This window comes from Phaeodactylum tricornutum, genomic scaffold (assembly GCF_000150955.2).
Source record: "Phaeodactylum tricornutum CCAP 1055/1 PHATR_bd_9x21 genomic scaffold, whole genome shotgun sequence".
Classification (NCBI taxonomy): Eukaryota; Bacillariophyta; class Bacillariophyceae; order Surirellales; family Neidiaceae; genus Phaeodactylum; species Phaeodactylum tricornutum.
Window position 1 is genome coordinate 1 of NW_002238013.1, and position 22,070 is coordinate 22,070.

The 22,070-nt window shown below is 46.4% G+C and overlaps 8 protein-coding genes across 8 annotated transcripts; 4 read left to right on the forward strand and 4 right to left on the reverse strand.

Moving 5' to 3' along the window:
- Nucleotides 1-3,198: 3,198 nt before the first annotated feature.
- PHATRDRAFT_bd1151 (predicted protein) lies at nt 3,199-3,531 on the forward strand (the record flags this gene model as incomplete). The annotated part of the gene is made up of 1 exon (XM_002176126.1): nt 3,199-3,531. One exon carries the CDS (start codon nt 3,199-3,201, stop codon nt 3,529-3,531), a length of 333 nt encoding a protein of 110 aa, XP_002176162.1.
- Nucleotides 3,532-4,160: 629 nt separating this feature from the next.
- Nucleotides 4,161-5,003, reverse strand: Fru5 (frustulin 5; the record flags this gene model as incomplete). Its single annotated transcript, XM_002176131.1, has 1 exon — nt 4,161-5,003. One exon carries the CDS (start codon nt 5,001-5,003, stop codon nt 4,161-4,163), a length of 843 nt encoding a protein of 280 aa, XP_002176167.1.
- A 5,631-nt stretch (nt 5,004-10,634) lies between these two features.
- Nucleotides 10,635-12,886, forward strand: PHATRDRAFT_bd1566 (predicted protein). Its single transcript, XM_002176127.1, has 2 exons — nt 10,635-10,815; nt 10,844-12,886. Exons 1-2 carry the CDS (start codon nt 10,764-10,766, stop codon nt 12,742-12,744), a joined length of 1,953 nt encoding a protein of 650 aa, XP_002176163.1. The 5' UTR covers nt 10,635-10,763; the 3' UTR covers nt 12,745-12,886.
- Nucleotides 12,887-12,985: 99 nt separating this feature from the next.
- PHATRDRAFT_bd1155 (predicted protein) lies at nt 12,986-13,840 on the reverse strand (the record flags this gene model as incomplete). The annotated part of the gene is made up of 1 exon (XM_002176132.1): nt 12,986-13,840. One exon carries the CDS (start codon nt 13,838-13,840, stop codon nt 12,986-12,988), a length of 855 nt encoding a protein of 284 aa, XP_002176168.1.
- A 1,442-nt stretch (nt 13,841-15,282) lies between these two features.
- PHATRDRAFT_bd356 (predicted protein) lies at nt 15,283-16,526 on the reverse strand (the record flags this gene model as incomplete). The annotated part of the gene is made up of 2 exons (XM_002176133.1): nt 15,283-16,360; nt 16,438-16,526. The coding sequence occupies 2 exons, from the start codon at nt 16,524-16,526 to the stop codon at nt 15,283-15,285; spliced, it is 1,167 nt and encodes a 388-aa protein (XP_002176169.1).
- A 795-nt stretch (nt 16,527-17,321) lies between these two features.
- Nucleotides 17,322-17,837, forward strand: PHATRDRAFT_bd358 (predicted protein; the record flags this gene model as incomplete). The annotated part of the gene is made up of 1 exon (XM_002176128.1): nt 17,322-17,837. One exon carries the CDS (start codon nt 17,322-17,324, stop codon nt 17,835-17,837), a length of 516 nt encoding a protein of 171 aa, XP_002176164.1.
- A 121-nt stretch (nt 17,838-17,958) lies between these two features.
- Nucleotides 17,959-19,681, reverse strand: PHATRDRAFT_bd1567 (predicted protein; the record flags this gene model as incomplete). The annotated part of the gene is made up of 1 exon (XM_002176134.1): nt 17,959-19,681. Exon 1 carries the CDS (start codon nt 19,447-19,449, stop codon nt 17,959-17,961), a length of 1,491 nt encoding a protein of 496 aa, XP_002176170.1. The 5' UTR covers nt 19,450-19,681.
- A 208-nt stretch (nt 19,682-19,889) lies between these two features.
- PHATRDRAFT_bd1568 (predicted protein) lies at nt 19,890-22,043 on the forward strand. Its single transcript, XM_002176129.1, has 2 exons — nt 19,890-20,310; nt 20,489-22,043. Exons 1-2 carry the CDS (start codon nt 19,984-19,986, stop codon nt 22,007-22,009), a joined length of 1,848 nt encoding a protein of 615 aa, XP_002176165.1. The 5' UTR covers nt 19,890-19,983; the 3' UTR covers nt 22,010-22,043.
- Nucleotides 22,044-22,070: the final 27 nt, after the last annotated feature.

The window sequence follows — 22,070 nt, forward strand, 5'->3', positions numbered from 1 at the left end:
TTGATCCATCAAAAGCAAGGGAGAAAGCCCATACTTGCGATATAACGTCTGAGAGTATTTGCAGCAAAGCTGCACATACAATACAAGTGTAATTTCAAGCCATGACGTCATTGCAGCCACCAAATACAGACATGCCAGACTTATCTCTGGTGCAAGCCATGAGACGGGATGCCATTCGGAAGGATGCACCGCAAGCCACAAACGGGATGAGAAGCTGGAACCTCTTCCTACTTGACCACAACTTCGTAGAGATCTTGACCGGCAATGTCACCATTTGATGGGTCGACTTCCTCAAGCTTTTTGAAAAGATGCAGAGCCCTGTCAACACCTTCAACATTGTCCGGGTGAAAGAGGAGATCACCCACAATGACCTCGACAATAGATGAATTTAGTTGAAAAAAGAGTGGATGTTCGACTTCCAGGTGGGCATCCAAAGTGTTGACAAAGGGAGCTCGAATTTTGGAAAAGAAATCTTCTTTTGCATTTGCATCAAGAATACCTTGAGATTATTTCCAAACTTCTGCATCAGACCCAGTGTTCTAAGCTGAGGTAGCGGGATCAAAGGTAGGGTGATTCGTTGTGAGTTGAGTGTTTGAAGTGATCACCAAGTCCAATAGCGCCTGGGGAGGAAAAGCTAAAATACCTGGCTCTTCATGTTGTTGTTGAGTCGCCGAAGCCTGCAGAGGCCTGGAATATACTGTCAGTTTCTCGTAATGGTCCATGTGGTAGACATTTTGATTGGTAACTGGGTTTCGTATCCGTCTAACGGTCTGAAACAAGGCAAAATCTCCATGGTGGGACGCTTCCATGGATCTCTTCATCTACCAAAGGAGGTGCATTGCACAAGAATTTATTGTTTGCTAAAAGCTCGGATCCAAGCTTTATCCATGTGTGGATGATAAGTAGTTTGTTGGCATGGAACATTTACTTATACAGCAACAATTATTGGACTTGTACCAAACGGTAATCGTGGATCCTCCACTCTGATAGATATCAGCCAAATATCTTGTATTATGGGTTGCAACATGAAAATAGTGTTTGTCGCATTTTATTGAAATGGTTCTCAAACGGTATTCAGTATCAATATCACTTATATGGTATTTATGTGGTGTTCACATGTGATGTTATCAGAGATCAATAATTCTCGTGTTCACGTGGTGCAGAAAGAACACTGAATGTTGTCAAACCAGCCTACAAAGTTTTATGAAATTTAAGACAGGTGAAGGAGACAAAAGTTGACCATGGCAGCTGCTTTCGCTCAAGTTTGAAATGCTTTACAAGCAATTGGCATTGTTGATGTCAAACAACGCGATGCTATCACGGATTCAATTACGTCTATGGATGTTTTCGAGATCGCAACGGATGATTTCATCAAGGACATGTGTAAGAACATCCGTCGTCCTGGGAGTACGCTTCCGAATCCTAACGCAGAACAACCTGGAGCCCCGGCTATGATTCCTCGCAATGGTGTAGCAATTTCACCCACTGCGGAGGAGCGCCTTGTGTTGTTGGCATACTATGTTTGTCATCTCAAGCACACTTCTTGGCCTTATCCGGCTCAGTTCAATGCGGCGCGTATTTTCTTGATGATCAAGATCAAGAAGCGTGAGAAGGAAGACAAAGAGTTAGCAAAAGACCTTGTTGCTCCTGGACAAATTGAAGACCTGAAGAAAATCCGTGATGCCTTTGAAAATATTGCGGAATATTTGCTCCAAATTCGAGGAACAACGGGAGTTCCATTGGCTTATGTCATTCGTGAAGACGAAGAAGTTCCTGAAGGTCCGGATAATGACTATCAAGATGCGTTTGAAGAAATGATAGCGCACTGTCCTCATGAAGAAGAGTCCTATGCAGCAGATAATGCTCAAGTATGGTCTATTATTCGCGTTTGTGCTCATGGTGGTCCTACTTGGAGTTGGGCGTCGGCTTATGCTCGAGCTCGTAATGGTCGTGCGGCTTGGTTTGCACTTCGCTCGCATTATTTGGGACCAACTAATCAGTTGAAGATTATGACGCGTGCTGAAGGTGATCTTGAGTCAAAGTTTTACAATGGAGAGCATCATAACTTTACCTTTGAACGTTTTGCTGAGATTCATCAGCGGGCTCATACAGATCTGGAAGAGTTTGGAGAGCCATTGACAGAGGCTGCAAAAGTTCGGAAATTTTTGAAACGGACTCAGGCGTCATTTCTCAATTCTGCAATTGCCACTGTTCATGCTAACCCATCCTTGAAAAATGATTTTGAAGCCACAGTGAATTTCCTCAGTGAGTCTATTGAAGAACAGAATCAAGCTCAGCTTCGGAGTATTTTGTCAGGTTGATCTGGTCACGGTCAAGGACAAGGTAGAGGATCAGGTCATGGTAATAAAGGTCGCGGTGGACGCGGTGATAAAGGTGTCTTCAACAAAGGTTCTACCAAAGGCATGGTGGATAAGTATTATACCTTTGATGAATACAAGAGTATGAATGCTGAACAGAAGCGTCACATACATACATTACGTCAAGAAGCTGGTGGTAAACGCAATGCTTCTACTGTTGATTCTCAAGAAAAGGAGGATGACAAGAAATCAAAGACGAGTTGTGATGATACAAGCTCGCTTACTTCGAAGTTGTCGGCAGGTCGAAATATGTCACACAGAAGTTCGAATATGTCAGTGGTATCAACACGTTCTATCTCTATACAGTCACTCGAGAGTGCATTTACATCACACACAGAGTTAGATTCTCATGCGGATACTTGTTGCATTGGAAAGAACGCTTATATATTTTACGAAACCTCTCGAACGGTTGATGTTTCTGCATTTTTATCTACATTGGGACAAGCCCGGTCTATACCAATTGTCTCTGCTGCTCTTGCATATGATCATCCTTACACATATGAGACTTTTATTTTAATTGTTCATCAGGCCTTGCACTTTCCTACCATGGAACATAATTTGTTAAATCCAAATCAGCTCTGGTTAAACAATGTGCAGGTCCATGATTGTCCAAGATTTTTAATTGAAAACCCCACAAATTTGTCACATTCCATTACAAATTGTGTTCATTTGTCACGACCGCATACCTGCTACCTTGACTGTCAGTTCTCACGCACAGAGCCATCCAAAGCAAACATGCACAATCGCCTATAATGGTACTTCTGTGTGTAAAGGAAGCAGCAACGACGACGATGTCAATCGGCAAGCAACCAATGCGGGAATGACTGTCTCTTCTGCTTTGTCGGATTCCACCTGTGGCAAGTACTTGGCACCCTCCACCATTCCTGGTGCAGGCGTGGGGATATTTACGGCGGTGGAGAAGCAAATTGGGGATACGGTAGGACGTGGAGATATTTGCATTCCCGTCATTGATATGTACTGGCAAGCCGACGGCATCATGCAACCCTTTTCGGACTATTTCTGGTCCGGAGACACCATGGGCATGTCACACAAAACCGACTCCTACAACATTAAAGCACTTTATCCGGGGTTGGACTGTGCCATGAACTGCCATCTTGTACTCCTTAATGTGGAGAAAGCCGACTCCGTCTAGACGCTACACAGATTCCGCGATCCTGGAACCGGCACCTTTTCTCCATACCACATCGGAACCACATACATGTCCCAACACATTCCAGGGGGAGGAAAATTGTTCAAGTTCTTGGGGATCATTGGTTCCAAACAAGACCTTGTGTTGGTGGCCTGCTTGTACTGTCGGAGAATTACGAAACAGCGGAAGACATCTCTTGCAATGGTCGGATTTGAGGTTCCCCAAGGTTAAGACTACAACCTTTTTGTGATACTTGTACCACTGTACAATATGTACAATCAGACCGTTTATACTGTTAATGTATATTATTGGAAAATCCACTATTTGGGATGAGCAGGGATGAAATTTACACTCTTTGGGGAAACTTGAACTGGTTCTACCATTAATACATCAAACCAGTCTTGTAGTTGGCGCAGTAAAATGTAAGCAAAAAAGCGTTTGTGGACGAAGATGGGCATTTCATGGAGGCAACTATAACTTTGAAATGTGATATCAAACAGTATCTGTGAATAATCTCAATTAAAATATTTGCCAGGGAAGTCTTCTCCGCAAGAATAAAATACTTTAACCCAATTCATTTTTCACAAATAACGAAATTTTGAGCCAAGTCGGATATGGCAAATAGCATTACCTCAGGGAATGACAGGAGAAGACGTAGCCATTGCAACAGGAGAGGAAGTGGCCATAACAACGGGAGAAGGAGTGGCCATTGCAACAGGAGAAGATGTGGCCATTGCGACAGGAGAAGAAGTGGCCATTGCAACAGGAGAAGACGTGGCCATTGCGACAGGAGAAGAAGTGGCCATTACCACAGGAGAAGAAGTGGCCATTGCGACAGGAGAAGAAGTGGCCATCGCAACAGGAGAAGAAGTGGCCATCGAAACAGGAGAAGACGTGGCCATTGGATCGTAACAAAAGTCCGCACGACTGGCCACATCCTCACCTCCGTTGCAACCAGGTACAGCCTCACCTCCATCTCTCATGAAGCACTTTAAACTTCCTTCGCAGTCGCTGTCCTTGTCACAGTCACCCTGGCAGACCTTCAAGGGAAAAGCAGACAATGGTGTACCATTGTCTCCCACAACTACCACATCGGGTCCCACAGCAGAGGGCATTGCAATAGGAGAAGAAGTGGGCATCGGATCATAGCAAAAGTCCGCACGACTGGCCACATCCTCACCTCCACTGCAACCGGGTACGGCCTCACCTCCATTTCTCATGAAGCACTTTAAACTTCCTTCGCAGTCGCTGTCCTTGTCACAGTCACCTTGGCAGATCTTCAAGGGAAAAGCAGATGATGGTGTTCCATTGTCTCCCACAACTACCAATGCAGGTAACTTTAGTCGACGCAAATGAACCCGAAGCTGCTCCGTCGTGGAATCAGTCCCTTGGCGAGTCACATCATCACCCTGATGTGCTACCGAGTAAGGGGCAGAAGCGATGGTAAAGGCTAGAGAAAGGAGCTTGATCTTCATTTTTCAAACGTTTTCTTAAATGGAGATACACCCTCACTGTCACTAGAAATTGTGAGCTTATCCCTGAGATTGCGGAGGTATGTTTGAGTTTTCTCTGTACTGTTACCTTTCCTATAGTTGAACCGTACGTTCCTGGTACATAGTCCCGTAGAATAGTATTTCACAGACTCCGGGCAACTTTCGCTGTCGGCGATACGATTGATGCTCCGCGAAAACAAGAAGCAGTTGGATGACTGTAAGCAAAGTTCTGAAGAACGATTTACTGTCCGTTCTACTTTATACAAAGTGTATGAAGCCAGCTACACAAAAGCGAAAAACATTTTTTTTAAAATTACACTAGTGTATTTCTTACCTGATTAACACATTTACGTTGAGTCTATGTACTTATCTATTTTTTCCTTCTTTTACTTGTAAATGGTTCTCAAATAACAATATCAGCACATCGAATCAAAGAGCATTTATCACATGGCTACTGGGAACCTGGCCTCTTATCCCCTGGCTGTGCTAAGGATAGAGACTAGGCCAACCAATACACTCAGTTCTGCCTCCGATTGTCACGGAGCACTACCAAAGCGCACCGTGGGACAAATTGCTCTGGAAAACGGAGTCTGGAAAGACTCTAGTGGGCTTTATTGCAAACGAACTGCAATACACCTTACAGTAAGCAAATTTAGGGAGTGCAAAACTCTACGTGTTAGCGACGCTCCCCTCGTGGTGGACATTGGGTACAAGGACCTATTCGACAAAGGCGGTACGGATCAAAGATGTTACAAAACAAAGATAGAAGATTAAATAATATAAAATAGCACTTCTTGCCAGATCGTGTCCATATTTGATTGCAGAACCGGCAACTAGACCGCTTCTAAACCTGAATTTTCCTTTGTCACAGTCCATATACTGCAATTTCCGTTTTTGCATACTGATTGCGGAACCATAAGTATCTTTTGTAACACACATGATACGAAAAATAGATCGTGTCAATTTACATCCGTTTGCCTTGTGTTTCCATCCAAATGACTCTGTTTGTTGAAGCCAGCTGAATCTCTTTTGTCGAATATGAAGTCTTTGTACCGGAACAGAGCCTTAAAGTACGTAGGAAGTTGTGGACATCTGTAGCCATGCCTCTTCTGAATATGCCAAAATTTGACAGAAGAGGAAATTTGCTATTCGGGCCTCGTCCAGGCCGCAGTTCCGAATTTTCGGCCAAATCTGAGATTTTCGAATATAAGTCGCTTTAACTGTAAAAACCCTGCGACAATCATATGGGGGTTCAATATCTCTAACAGTAAATTGTGTGGCATGTTTATAAGTTTTGTTTTACGTCTTTTTATCGTATCTACAATCCTTTGGTCCCACAGACACGTTTTAGCCTGTTATTGTTGGAGTTTCCTAAAAGTAGCAAAACCAATCAAGTGTATTCCATTATATTTGTCTATAGTCATGTCCAGGCATCCTTAAATGCGGTATTACCGCAAACAACCGCAAAAAGCTTATTTGCGGTGGATTTCACACCATGATTGCGGCTATTTCCGGTATTCCTTACTATACTTAACAGCTTCTTATCATATCTATATTTGACAATATATAATATTTAAATGAAAGCATTCTTCGCTTTGTTTGGATAGTTTTATCTTAGTTTTCATGTAGATTATTCCACAATGAGAGTGGAGAGGGTCTTTGGTCATTTTCACTGTATTGTTTACAATGCAAGATGCCTTCCAGGGAAAAGTCAGTGAGATCTTGTTGGCTGGGATAGTTCTCCTAGTTGATAGGAGAGAAATTCAATTGGTGCAGTATTGGAAAATGCAGATGCCAACCCACCACAGAATTTCTGCACAAGTGGGAAATGTCCATGTGTTACTGCCCAACTCTCCAAGAAGCCTCTCTTCTCCATATTGGAATGCAGTAAAGCTTGTTGGAATAAAGGCTCTTCTCAATAGGCCCGAAGAAATGAGCAGAACTTTGGCTGATCAACTTCTTCATCTGAAAATTAAAACTGCAGTCGCATCCAATGCATGTGAATAGACTTCACAAAATCTCTCATGTCAGTTACAGCAAGCTCATATGGAAGCACAGGTGATAGCTCCGCATCCGGTGCCTCATTTCCACTACAAACAATTACAAGGTTTGCAATGCTTTTGGCAGCAGCGAAGAGCTTTCCAATACTAGCCAACAACCAAGAAAACTTGCCTGTATCCAACTCCAATTCTTGAAGTGTCTCAATTACCCACATTCCAAGACCATCCAATCCTTGATGGACTTGCTTGTGAGGAATTACAAAGCTCCCAACTGTCTCTGCTGGCTCTGTTGCAGTTATTGCATCAATCTGGTCTTGCTTGAGAGGACCAGCCATCCCAGCCTTTGACAATAGGTGCCCACTAGACAATTGAGTGCAGCTTGTTGCTACAATGCTAATGTTTTCGCAACCTGGAGGGCAACAAATACAGCTTTGGCCTCTTTTGCAAAAGCATCCACTGCATATAGAAAAATGCTTCATGACTTTGATGGGCTGCGTTCTTCTTGTTCAAGTACATTAGAAGCCAATATCTTTTGGTACAAAGCCAGGTTGTTGTGCATCCCATTGATAACCAGCGGTATCTGCAACTTTTGGGCGCGTAGAGCGTATTTCTCTAATAAGATTCTGCTGATGGCGGAGGTGACCAATCAATGTGGTCAATCCAAGTAGAACTCATTTTCTAGGGCAGGCTTATAAATTTCTTGCATTGCCAATCTAATTGGCGCAATCTGCACCAGATTCTGATGATTTCAGACAAGCACACCTGCTTTATGTGGCTCATTAAGCCTTGAACTCTGCTGGTCATGTTTTTTGCCCCGTTGGTAGACACACTGATACAAGTGTGCTTTTTTAATGGTTCACTAAGATAGCATCAAGAAACTTTATCAACACTCACAATTAGTTTTCACCAGTGTGCCTATCAAACAAAGGGATTGCAATCATGTGAACGTTGCAGAGAACATCCAACCAAACAAAGCGCACCTGCACATCAAGTTATGACATGCCCTGATGCGTTGATCCATCAAGAGCAATGGAGAAAGCCCACTAGAGAATGTTGGACAGATTTTGTAGCGAAGCTACACAAATGATGCGTGTATGGGTCAAAGCCAATACATTGCTGAATCTGCCAAATACAGACATTCCGGATTCATCCTGAGTTCAATCAATCTTACATAATACAACCAATGTACGTACATAGGACAGTAACGCTGTTTGACAGTGCGTGGTAAACACTGGTTGGGCGTTATGACAAACAACCTGCAATACACGTAAGCGAACCTAGGCACTAATAAACTCACTTGCTGACGACGCTCACCACGGGTTAGACAGCAGATACAAGGATCTATGCTATTACGCAATCTTTGGATCATAGCATTTCTAAAACAATGAGAAGAAGATTACATTTTATTAACTAGTTGATCTCGCGAAGTCTGTTCAATCCAGTGAACAGTCGTACAAAAAAACATAGCCAATCTTGAATCTTCCCACATGTGCATAAAACCTGTAAATATAAATTCCATACAGAATACCATGGTGAGTAATGAATCTTGCTCCTTACTTGTCATGTGATTTGTGAGACTGGTTTTGTATCTTTTCCTAACTGCCATTTGTATGTATCCTGTATTCATGACTTTAGGATACAAATGATTCCGTATGTAATGCAAATACGGTGAATTTGAGCAATAAGGCCGACACAAACTCCACACGTGTCAACTGGAATGACAGTTTTGAGTACCGGTTAGCGCAATGGCGCGCACTACTTGGGTTGTGGCACCCAAGGCAAGCCTGTCGAAACTAATCTTGTGTGTTTGGCCACAAATCCCAACACGGATGGTTTTGGACAGGTGCAATCCCAGCTGAGTATTCAGAAACATGATGTGACTGTTTCGAGACTCGATCGTTGCCATGCTAAGGAGCATTATAACTATGATGAATGTGCCCACGGTGCCGTGTATAACACCGTGGAGAATAGTGAAACGGACCACAATGGCGCTTGGCAGATTGTGGGGCCAAATGGAAAGTGAACAGATTAGCTCTTTAATTTAGAGTTTATAAATCTTAACAACACTTGTGTGAAAACCATTTTCGTTAGTTTGTATCTCTTTGTTAGAAGCCAGACAAGTCTTGATCACCTTGTGCTGTCTTCAGAAGGCAGGAGATACTTGACATTGACAACACATAGCATGTAAACGCTGCACCCATCGGATTGGCTCACACTTCCGTTTTCCATACTAAGTTGCATATATCCAAGGGACACGTCGCAAGGTGGTGTGCCGTGACAATCATGAGAGACGATGCCATTCAAAATGATGTTCCATAAGCGCGACAAACCTAACAAGAAGCTGAAACCGCTTTCTTGTCTTCACCACAACCTTGTTAATATCTTGGCCAGCAATTGTTCCATTTGCCGGTTCAGCTTCCTCCAGTTTTTGAAAATCTGTATTTCTCAGTCATGTGTTACAACTTCAATATCATCAGGATGAAAGTGCTACAGTACACTACCTTGCGGCATGTCCCTTGGATAGCTTCCACTTTGTAAGGAAAATGTAAGTGTGAGCCAATCCGATGGACGCAATGTTTACGTGTCATGTATGGAGTTTGTGTTGGCCTTATTGTGCACATCCCACATATTTGGGTTACCCTGTTATAGTGTACCTCCTTGCAACATGAGCTGTGAACATAAATCACTAAGCATGGATGGTGCAAGTGTGAATCAAAAGTATACAGATGGAGCAAAGGAGGCCTGCACAGAAATGATACCACAGCCTTGTTCTGTGGCCATGTGGACTCACAATAATCAAAGCATTTGAACAATTGATATGTTTTCAGAACCGCAGGTGCTTAGTCTCCACTTGTTGGTTTACACAATTAAAGTAATCTGGGATACAGTTGGAATATAGGAGATACAACTGGGACATAGAAAATACAATTGAGGCAACATAGGGGGGCATCACAAGACACATGGTGGGCCTGAAGAAGAACCTCTATTCACCACAGGTGTTTTGCATGGGACTCATAGCTCTGAAGGTATATATATACATGTGTGAGAAAGGCTGCCTATGCCTATTGAGATTGTGGAAGTTGTGGAAGATTGAAGATGAGGTGGCACTTTGTGGGGTTGTTCACTGGACTGTACAACAGATTGACTAGTATGTAGAATGTAATCTTCCTCTCAGTGTTATAGAAATTCTTTGATCCAAATTGCATTCTACGCATAGGTCCTTGTATCTGCTGTCTGACCCGTGGGGAATGTCAACAACAAGTTGAGTTTTATAATCCTTAAGTCTCTTAGGTGTATCACAGGTCATTGCTCTACTTGACTCGCTAGAGATACTAATAGAAGTATGCTTTACCTAGAACAATTGTTGGCCTGTTAGTGCCGTACAAGATGCTCTTTTTTCCGATTGGTGATTACCAACCAGAAGTGGGAAAAGAGCTCTCGCAGTATTTCTTAGAGTAGTTATCCTTTACATGTTACTAGAACCAACAAATGGCTTCCATAGTTGCACAGACAAAGGAAAGTAGCGACGGATGACACACGCACCGTCTGCGTCATCTGGCGACATTCCAAAGTGTCTCGTGTGCTACATACAGAATTCTAACAATGATGCTAACTGGAACCCGGAATTGGTTACGAGAAGTAGACGCCGCCTACCCCGTTCTTCGATCGCTTTCACCGTGTGTATTCTGCAATATTCGCAACGTAACACACAAAAGATGATGCGAAGTATAGAGCGACGACAATGTCTATTCCACCGGACGGCGGGCTTGGACACGAAGACCTTGTGTTCATTTGTCACGACCGCATACTTGCTACTGACAGTGACCGTCGGTTCTCACGCACAGAGCCATCCGAAGCAAACGTGCACAATTGCCTATGATGGTACTTCCGCGTGTAAAGAAAGCAGCAACGACGACGATGTCAATCGGCAAGCAATTAATGCGGGAATGACTGTCTCTTCTGCTTTGTCGGATTCCACCTGTGGCTTGTATTTGGCACCCTCCACCATTCCTGGTGCAGGCGTGGGGATATTTACGGCGGTGGAGAAGCAAATTGGGGATACGGTAGGACGTGGAGATATTTGCATTCCCGTCATTGATATGTACTGGCACGCCGACGGCATCACGCAACCCTTTTCGGACTATTTCTGGTCCGGAGACACCATGGGCATGTCGCACGAAACCGACTCGGACGACGTTGAAGCACTCTGTCCGGGGTTGGACTGTGCCATCAACTGTCATCTTGCACTCGTTAACGTGGAGAAAGCCGTCCCCGTCTACGACGACTTTGGAGCGCTACACCGATCCCGCGATCCTGGAACCGGCGCCTTTTCCCCGTACCACAACGGAACCACCTACGTGTCCCGACACATTCCAGCGGGAGGAGAATTGTTCAAGTTCTATGGGGATCACTGGTTCCAAACAAGACCTCATGTTTTTGGCCTGATCCCACTTTCGGAGGATTACGAAACGGCGGAAGACATGAATGAAAAAATGGTGCTGCTACTGCAACGAGCTTTGGGTACCCGCGATGGCGTCAACGTCAGCAGTGGCAACAATCTGTTGGAGGACTGGTTTGGTTTGCTACAGAAAATTAATGCCGGTGCCTTTGAATCGCGCACCCTCAATGCCTTGCCCCAGTCTTGGGCCGACGCCACGTTGGCCGCCAAAGACACAATATCCGCCCTACACCAACCATCCGCGACGCGGGATGTGGCCTGGCTGGAAAAACACGGACGATGCATAGATCATGTAGAACCGCGAACGAGTACCATCGTACCGCAAGCCGGGCGTGGAGCGTTTGCCGTGCGAAGCTTGCTGCGTGACCAAGTCATCACCACCACGCCTCTGCTGCACGTGGCGGATGCTGATTTCTTCAATCTGTACAATGTCACCTCGATGTTTGACGAAAACGACAATGAACACTATCAGAAACATGTTGACACTGTGGTGGGATCCCAGATCCTTTTGAACTATTGCTTTGGACACGAAGAGACGACCGTTATATTGTGTCCTTACGGATCCGGTATCAACTACATTAATCACGACGCAACACTCGCCAATGTAAAAATCAGATGGGCGGTCGATTTTGACGTCGTTCACGACGATGAAGTTGTACAATCATGGACGGTGGAAGATTTGGAAAACGATACTAAGCCACGTCTTGCCTTGGATTACTTCGCAACGAGGGACATCGAGCCCGGTGAGGAACTCTTACTTGACTACGGCGCCGTATGGGAAGAAGCGTGGCGGGAACACGTCGACACATGGCAGCCGTACAATGGGGTCGTGGATGCTATAAGCTACGGTAGTGCCACCACAATGAATGAAGTCGCCCGCGAAACCCCACTGCGGACGCAAGACGAACAAAGGTTCGATCCGTATCCAGGCAATTTGCAAATTCGGTGCCATTACGCTCTCAAGAATACCATAAATCGCGAGGAGGCCTACGTTTTCCATTGGCGGGACACTGATTACGGCTACGCATGTCACATTCTTGATCGGTTTATTGAAGACAACAAGGACTGGTACACGGTCGAGCTGGAATTGACGGTCGATCCCGACGCCGAAACCGCTGTAAGAACAGAGCGAACGGATGTACCCCGATCGGCGATGCAATTTTTCCCGGCCCCCGGAACGAGTGATTTACAGTTGCCCAACGCTTTTCGACACTTGATCGGTCTACCGGACGAACTTCTTCCCCCGCAATGGCGCAACTTGTAGCTAGAATAGATTACGTGCGTGTCTCTAAACAAATTGCCCCTCTATACAGGCTCGGTGTGTGTGGCCTGCTATGAGTTGCCGGACGGAATGAACTAATTGGTCGAGTGTAATAGTACGTAAACAGTTCGTAATATTTTGCGGTAGGGGGCTAATGTCGTTACATTAGTACGCATGCAGAAGCATATATAGTAGAATTAGAATGTAGAGCGTCTTTGTACGAGACTTGTTGCGATTCGTTTCCTCAGCAAACGATGGCGTGGCATCGGCAATAGTAGCCATAGTCCTCCTCCTCGTCCTGGCTTTCTGGCTTCTTGTCGTTGACTTTTGGCTGCTCGCCATGATACATTTCGTCGTCACGCAATTCGACAACGTCGTCGACGTCACGCGTATCACAGAACAGCTGGTAGACCCCATGCAGAACCACCAGACTACACAACGCCAAAAGCGATACGAGGAGCACTGTAAATCCCCACAGAGCTTGTCCAAATAAGACGAGACCCAGCACAATGTTGAGCAAGATTTCGGGGACCAACAACAAGACAACGTTGGTAACTCGACATTCCTGCAAGGTCAGACGGTACAACCAGGTTGAAATGGCAAAGAGCGCAATAGTGGCGTTCACGACGGGCCAGTGATCAACCAACGCTACGGTAATCTTGGGCACGCTGGTCGATTCACTGTTAGTGGTGTTGTTGTTGTTCGAAATCGACCAAAAGACGATTCCGAATTGAATGGCAATCAGCGCCGGAAAGATCAGCAACAAGAACGTTGTATCTTGACAAGTCACCACGGAAACATCGCCACTGTTTGTGTGTGACTGCTTGTACCGGTATTTGTGCTGGTGCTGGTGGGGGAGCTTGTCGCGATCTAAACCCATGGAAATGGTACAGGAACACGCTGGATCGTCGGTGTCGTCCTTGTGGTAGGATTCGTTGCTTTCTACAATCGTTGTGTCTGGGTCGCGGTCGTCTTCCCCATTCCTACCGATGACGGCACTTGCGGGCGGCGCCTTTACGCCGGATCCTTGGGGTAGAAGGGGTTCCGTCAGATCGTTCGCGTTGTGGGGTGTTGCGGTACAAATGGAAGTAAAGGTCATTGCGTGCACTCCTTTTACATAAACCGAATGTGAGAATATTTTTGTCTTGGATTGGGGGGAAGGAGGTGAATGGGGATGGTGTCACACTACTACTCGGTCCAGTAGAGTCAATGTGGTGGTGAGCAAATTTCGGACACACAAGATATGATGGATGGAACGAAATTTTAGTAGCAAGGCGGGAGGAATCGACGATAGGATACGGTGTATAGGGTACTAACTACCGTTGCTGGTGATGCCCCCGTAATCCAAACACACGGCAGCTATTCTTGGCTCTTACCAGTTTCCTATCTTTGGTCACGCTTGGCAATCGCGGATGAAACGTATATAGAGAGAAATGGCGGCTTATTATTGTTTCTTATTCCGACGTTAATTGCATTCACTCTTCTGAGGAACATACAAAATAGCCCAGCCCAGCGTCTTGAATCACTAGAGAAGAGCGGCCTCATACGACTACTACGAAAATGGAGGTACTCCATTTTTGTTGGATCAAATATGCCTATCGTGTCCATTCTACTTATCCGTACAAAAATTCTACTATTGTAAGTACTATGTGTGCTATTGGTATTGAATTTTACATAATTGCTGTTCACTTTGGATCTTCAACGAAATACGGATACCGCAAGTCTGTATTTACTTATATAAATAGTACAATCGAACGTGCTGTTTGGCGTACCAGTAGCCGTTGAGAGTGGGAGTGTCTGTTTTGGAACGAGATAACTGTAAAGCAAGTGACCGGGATGGTACCTCTTTGACGGTGCACACACGGACACGGACACGGACAAATCTGCACAGCCTTGCTCACAATGCACTAGTACTAGAGTGTTCCTAACAAACTGTAACGCAATTATTAATACCGGTCGTTCGCAAAACAGTCAGAAATATAAGCATTGTACGGGTTGTGGTACTAACTGTCTTAAAGTTCAAGGAGCTGTAGGGAAATGATTTATTCTATGCAGAAAATCGCTCGGCCAACTTGTGTTTTAACCCTCCAGCGGAACGGGTAACCTCATCGCAGCAGGCCTGACAGAAGCCAGCCGAACCGAGATGGACGAGCCAGAGCAACAGGGTAACGATGAGGTGATGGCTTGCAAAGCAACGCAAGATTCCTAGCACGTCGATTCGAGTGGTCAAATCGAATATTCTACGGCAAATTTCGACTTGCCGAGCGTGAGTTATCGGAGAAGAGCTACTTACAGTCAATTCCTGACGTCCTATGGTCAGTTTGGACAACCCCTACGATCACACACTCCAAGGCGACATCGAATGGTTGCTTCCTAATTTCTAATCAAAAACGTTTTCTCTAATCAAAAGCGATCCCGATCTGGATGAGAGGAGGAGCTGTAGCGTTCTAACTGTAAGTAATTGATCTAAACTTTAGAACCCAACCGCAAAGTGCAGGAACGTGGCACATTCACGAAATTTCGAGCTCTTGTAGTAGCAGCCTACTCGTCGTTCTGAGCGTCGTCGCTATCTTCCTCGGATGGCTTGTACGTTGGCCAATCGGTGTAACCTTTGGCGCCAACGTGTTGCCACCAGTGCTGATAAGCAGCTTCAGGTTCTAGAGGCCAGTCATTGGCGAAACGTTCGACCAGATCGGGATTGCTAATGTACAAACGTCCAAAGCAGGCCAGATCAGCGGCACCCGAGCGAATCATCCCTTCGGCAATTTCTTTCGTAAGTCCAACGTTGCAAATAATGGGACCGTCAAAGACTTTACGGATATCGGCAGCCGTAACTGCCGGACATAATCCATGGTATCCAAAGCCGAGACCATCCATAAGATGCAGGTAGGCCACCTTGAGTTTACTCATTTCGGCCGCCACAAAGGTAAACATCTGGGCGTTGTCCTCACTACCCATGTCTCCAAAGACTCCGTTGGGCGAGATTCGAAAGCCAATCCGATTCGAGGGGTAGGCTCCGCTGTCCACGACACCTTGCACAATTTCCTTCAAAAAGCGAAAGCGGTTTTCCATGCTTCCGCCGTATTGGTCCGCGCGTTTGTTGGTCTTGGACTGCAAGAATTGATCAATCAAATATCCGTTGGCGGAGTGGATCTCGATTCCGTCAAAGCCTGCCTGACAAGCGAGTTTGGCACCGTGTACGTAATCTGCGACCACACTTTGAATCTCGTCCACCGTCAAGGGAACGGGTGTTTCGGGCGGTACATCTTCAAAGGTTGATGTCTTGACCTTGAAAGAGTCGGCCATGGGAATGTCGGACGCCGAAACTACGCGTTGGGATTCGACGTGAAAAGACGAATGGGCTTGTCGACCCATATTCCAAAATTGGACATAAATCTTGGATCCCTTGGCGTGTACTTTATCCACGATCTTTTTCCATGCTTCCATTTGTGCTTCGGTACGAAGCTCTGGACTGTTGAGCCAGCCGTAGCCCTCTTCAGAAACGGCAGTGGCTTCCGTAATGATGAGACCCGCCGACGCACGTTGTTCATAGTAAGTCGCCATGAGGTCGTTCGGTGTCCGGGAGACGGTATCGAGCGGATCTTCGGTAGGTGTGCAGCTATAGAATTGAAATACGAGTACAGTGAGTAATCGTGTTCGACACTGGGCACAAAATAGTTCGTTCTTGCCGCTTACCGAGCGCGGGTCAAAGGGGCCAGAACGACACGGTTCTGTAGCTCCTGTCCACCAACGGTGAACTTGGAAAGTATCTGCAGATTGCTCATGATCTGGACTTTCCGTAGAGTGAATAACGTGTGTGTGCTTTAGGATGGCACACGAGTGCAACGATTATGAGATCGAGGAGATCGATGTTGTAGGAAGCCGCTACGAGGTTTCCCTGGGATCGGCAGGTTCGTGGCCATCGGCATCGGCAGAAAAGGACAAGACATCGTAGCGGGAACCGATGGGAACAAATTCGAAGCTCGTGGAAACTGGGGATTTTCGTTTGTTCGGAGAAATAGTCGTGTCATTAGACGTATACTATGGAGTACATTTAATGTTTTGCGACGAAGCGTCACCCAAAACCAAGTGACGTTCTTAAATCCACTGAGTCAGTTTAGTGTCGTGGACTTGTTGCAGCCGAGACACCTGAAGAATGAACTTCATTTCTTCTTCCTAGATTCCGGATGCCAGTCGTATTTCGGCCCAGACGAGCACAGTCCAGACGATCCAGGTTGACCCCACGTCTGTCTGTCTTTTTGCTCCAGCGGCAGGCACGTTTAGGAGCCTGTCGGGTTTGCCCCACGATGGGAGGTGTCGATACGATCGACCATACTTGGTAACCACTTTCCGAGCAAACACCTATCAGTGCCATTATGACCGAAGAAGAGCAAGAGACTATGAGCGACGTCGAAGAAGAGGCTGACGTCGCTGCCATGTTGGACCTGAGCAAGAAAAAGAAGAAGAAAAAGAAAAAGACGTCGTCCTCCAAATCCAAGACTACCGACGAGGACGACACGAACGCTCCCGACCTTTCGGGACAGCAGCGGCTCTTACAAGAACAAGACGAAGCCCAAGAAATGGAAGATGTTGATGACCGCAAGGCCGAGTACACGTACGAAGAACTCCTGGATCGGGTCGTGGATTTGCTGCAAGCCAACAATCCAGACTTGGTTGAAAAGAAGCGGACCCGCATCAAGCCTCCGCAACTCCAGCTGTTGTCCAGCAAGAAGACTCTCTGGGTTAACTACCAAGAGATCTGCTCTATGATGCAGCGCGATCCTCTGCATGTTTACCAATTCTTCATGGCAGAACTTGGGACCGAAGGTTCCATGGACGGAAATCAGCGTCTCATTATTCGAGGCAAGTACCTCTCCAAGTACATTGAAAGTCTACTGCGGAAATACGTCATCGAATACGTGACGTGCGAAATGTGCCGTTCGCCCAATACTGATCTCGTCAAAAATCAAGCCTCTCGTCTCTACTTTTGTACCTGCCGCGACTGCGGGAGCTCCCGATCCGTAGCCCCCATTCGGTCCGGGTACCACGCCACCTCTCGCGCCGATCGTCGGGCTGCCCGAAACGCCAAGGGTTAACAAATCGAAACGCAACTGTAACCAAGGGCTATTTCAATTCAGTCAAAATGCAGCCAAACTTACTACGTTGCCTACCAGTAATGCTACAGCGTTTAATGTAAAATCGTCTTGTCAGGAATGTTTAGGACTGACGAGGACTTCGGCAAAATATGACACGCAACACATTGATTGCTGGTCGATCCATTAATTGCTGTTTGCGGTCCGTCAGCAGTAAACTTTCATCCGTTAGCAACGATCGAAGATCGTCATCCTCGTTTGTCTTGCCTTCTTCCGCAAAGGCAAAGGGAGTATACGAAACCATCTCCGTGACCGCTTTGCGCTGGTGACGATTAGAAAGTGCGGTGGAATGGATAGGGTCGGGATTACCCGTGCGAGTAATTTTTGACGTTTCGTCCAATCGATTCATTCTGAGCTGCAGCAGGTTCAAGCAATCCTGAATGTCTTTCAATTGCTCGCCAAAATGTTCTGTAGCCACGACAATCGCTTCCTTTTGCAAGTCTTGGAGTCGATGCAAAATCCGCCGCTCAACTCCTCTCACGTGTGCTTTCATTGCTTTTTCCTTCATATCCAGCGCAATCAATTGGGTTCGAAAGTGACGGGTTGACGTTTCCTGCCATGCCCGCAAGGCTGTTGCGTCGCGAGGGAAAGGCTGTGCGACTGAAGGAGAGGAAGATGGATCGGTGCCTTTTAGACCAGACTCTTCTCTGTCTGATATCAAGGTCTGGAAATCTATGATGAGTTTTCGTTGACTTTTTAGAACCGCCAAGCAGAGCATTTTCAGATTTTCCATTTCAAGGCGTCCTGCTGAAAAATGATCGGTGGTACTTTTGTCGGATGCGAAAGGCGCCGTGCGATAGGTACACGGGTTCTCCTCTCTCAATTGCGCCATGGCAGATTCTGTGGCATCACAGAAACTGCGCATCGAATTGACTGGTGACGAGTTCAGTAGCGACATTGGCCACGGTCGCGTTGCGGCGGGTTGCTGCAAATTCGAGAATATTTTTTTCGTGGTTCGTTGTGTGCGTGTATTGGCGGATCGGAGCAAGGGGATTGTCACATCGCTCCTCGCTGTCGACTGGCTTTCAGTAACTGGCGACGGTTGATAGGCTGGAGGTGTATTGGTGCTGGTCAGCCAATCACTGAGAGGACGGGATAGCAATGAAAGCAATTCCGGTTCGTTGGCTCGAAAGCGCTTGGCGTACGAAAGAGGATCCCATCGCGATTCTGGATTGGTTTTTATCAGGGCCAAAGGGCAGGCCTGGATCACAACTCTGATAATTTCAACGTTGCAGGAGCTCTGTACAGCTACTTGCAACGGTGACAGCCCTTGTTTGGGAACAGACGCAACTCTGGGGTTGATCTGAATCATGGAAGCGATGATGTCAACGGAAGCATGATGTTTCAAAGCCAAACACAACATGTGGTAAGTCATGAGGGACGGGTTGGAATACAACAAGGCTTTGGATTTTTGCCAGTGTGTTACAGCGAATACCCTTGACAGTGATAGAAGTGACGCCGTAAGGTTGGTGCTATTCAAGGCATCGTCCTCCGTGGCCACGTCGCGATATTTTGCTTTTTGGCTTGTCGTTGTTGTTGCTGTCGTCCGGGACATGATGTGGAAGTGGGCAGATGTCTCTGTTCCAGGATTTTGTGTGGGAGAGGGAACAGATCTTTCACTCTTCGTCGTTGAGAAACTAGCGGCACCTTATTTCTCGGAGGCGCTCCATTGTGTCAGGTTTTTCTTGTGCATTTCTCCGACTCGGCCACCGTGGATGAAACGCGTCTCTATCCGTTGGAGTGGAGTAGTGTTGCGTTGCGTTGTCTCTATGGCTGACTGCACCGCTCACGGTCAATACATAAGTATGATGCAAAGAGGGCAAGAACCAATTCCAATCAAGTTTTCGTGAACCTTGGAACGTTCGCGAAGTGAGTGTGAATGTCTGGACGACATGATAGTCTACATCACCTCTCGTCAACAATGAAAGTCTGTCCGCTATACGACCTTGTCACAACAAAATTTGACTCCGTTACCGAATCGAAAGCGAAAACTCCGCCATCAACAGGTAAAAGATCGCTTCACCATTTGTAGGAGTCTTCAATCCGGCAAAGAACTCTGTGGTAGAACATTGTTTCGTTTATTGGAAGAATGTGGAAGAAACTTTTTCAACAGTGGCTCTTAGTAGTGGCAATTACGCGGAACATGGCCTCTGCTTTTGCGTTCCAGCCGCAACACCGACGGCGGAGTGAGAGCCATCACCTTCGTACAGGCAGTGTCCAGCAGAAGCGGCCGTCGTCCTTTGTAGGGTCGCACGCCCCTTACACTAGTTCAAGGACAACGTTGAAAGGTATCGTAAATCCAGATTCCTTCTTCACCGATGACGAATGGCATCCACACGATCCTGCCTTTACCACGCCCCAGCTATTGGCCGGCGTCTGGGATCAAATTGCGCATGCTGGAACCATGTCGAAAGGAGTAAGTCTGCGTCGCGCTATAGATTGGCAAAGAAATTGATACGCAGGAATTGAGGGTTGACGGATTGGTCTCGTCTTTACATGCTGCTCGTCAAAACTTTTGTTCTATCTGCACCGACACAAAGATTCATTCCGTCTCATGTGTTTCCTGATCAATTCCTTTTTGTCCCCTGACTTAGGAAACAAATACGGTGATTTATCCGCAAATTCAAGATAAATTCACACCCCGCTATCTCAATCTACTCATGGGCCATCTGGACTTTTGCAAAGACGTTTGCGACCACTTTGGTATCTCAACGGCACTGGTGCCGTACCAGAAAGACGGCAAGATTGTCGGATTTACTGTGAAAAGCTTCAGGAACAGCGAAAGTAAAGAAGACGAGTACGAGTTTGGCTACGATCCCTTTTGGGATGATGGGACGGATTTTGATAACCTCTACGCGGGTGTAGATGACGACGATATGGCCAAGGATCCTTATCCGGCGATTGAAGTAGTCGTTCCGGACGATGACGAAGACATTATTGACATTACTAAAGCATGGGTCGGTAAGATGATGACAGATATGGGACTTTGTCCGTTTACTGCTGGTCCTGAACAAGCCGGTTTGCCGATGGGCAACGTGCACTACGAAGTCGATCGTAGCACGGGAGTCGAAGAGATGTACGCCAAATACTGGCACGAGGTGGTTCGGGTCGAGCAAAACAAGGAAAAAGACATTTCCACCACGCTACTGATCGTCCCTGAGTTCATGAGAGACAACGTAGAGCTTTTTGAGTCGTTTTCGAATACTTTGACGCAACCCTTGACGGCCTTAGACGTCGAAGATTTGCTGCAACTGGTCTTTTTCCATCCTCAGTGGGTGTTTAGGGATGGCAATGCTCGTGCTGGTGAAGCCCAGGCTGGCAACTATGCTCGAAGATCACCTTGGCCCATGATCAATATATTACGGACCAGCCAAGTACGGGCCGCCCAAAAGGGCATTCCGACTGGTCTCGTCTACAAACAAAATGAAAAGACATTGTCGTCTCTTGGCGTCGACCAGTTGGAAACTATGCTACGACTACGAGATTGGAGTGGGATTGCTGATTTCAAGGTCAATCGCCGGGAATATGATGCACTCAAAATTGCACAGGACTATCAAAGAACAGGAAAGCTTTCTGAGGAAGACATGTCGCTGGCAAGCGATTGTACCCCCGCCGCCAACAAGATCGACCGATCTCAGGTGGAGCAAGGTAATCTTGTCAATGTCTTGTTGCAAGCCCTGGAAAAACGATTGGGAAAGAGCGAAGGTGGCGTAATTTCACCCTTGAGCGGACCCGAGACCAGTGCCACGGCAATGGCTGGTGATGTCTTAATTGAAGAATTGGATAGGATTGCTTCGAGAGGCACCACTCCTATCGCAAACGTTGAAGAAATAGTACTATCCAAAACAGAACCAATTCAGCTGGAAGAGGACCAAGTAGTGAGACAGGATACAGAACAGGAAGGCGTCCCGAAAGAAGTAGAATTGGCACGGAAAAAACGAACCGAAGCGGCTCGAAGAGCTATGCTGGACGATATTGATGAAGAACCGTCTGCTTCCGGACGAGAAGCTATTGGTGGAGACCCATTGACCGATGCCTTGTTTGGAAGAGGCGGCATTCCCGATGTTGCGGACGATGATGAGTTAAAAGGTGTGGACCCTAGCTCTTTATTCTAATTAATGCATCCACCACGCAGTATGTCTTTTCGAGGCGTTATGCTACCCACGAAATCATTTT

Excerpts from the sequence above, each read along its gene's own strand:
- PHATRDRAFT_bd1566 (XM_002176127.1), top strand. The coding sequence starts at position 10,764 with ATGTCTATTCCACCGGACGGCGGGCTTGGACACGAAGACCTTGTGTTC. Across the intron at positions 10,816-10,843 it reads CGAAGACCTTGTGTTCATTT|TGACCGTCGGTTCTCACGCA; the intron begins GTCACGACCGCA and ends TGCTACTGACAG.
- PHATRDRAFT_bd1568 (XM_002176129.1), top strand. The coding sequence starts at position 19,984 with ATGTGGAAGAAACTTTTTCAACAGTGGCTCTTAGTAGTGGCAATTACG. Across the intron at positions 20,311-20,488 it reads CTGGAACCATGTCGAAAGGA|GAAACAAATACGGTGATTTA; the intron begins GTAAGTCTGCGT and ends CCCCTGACTTAG.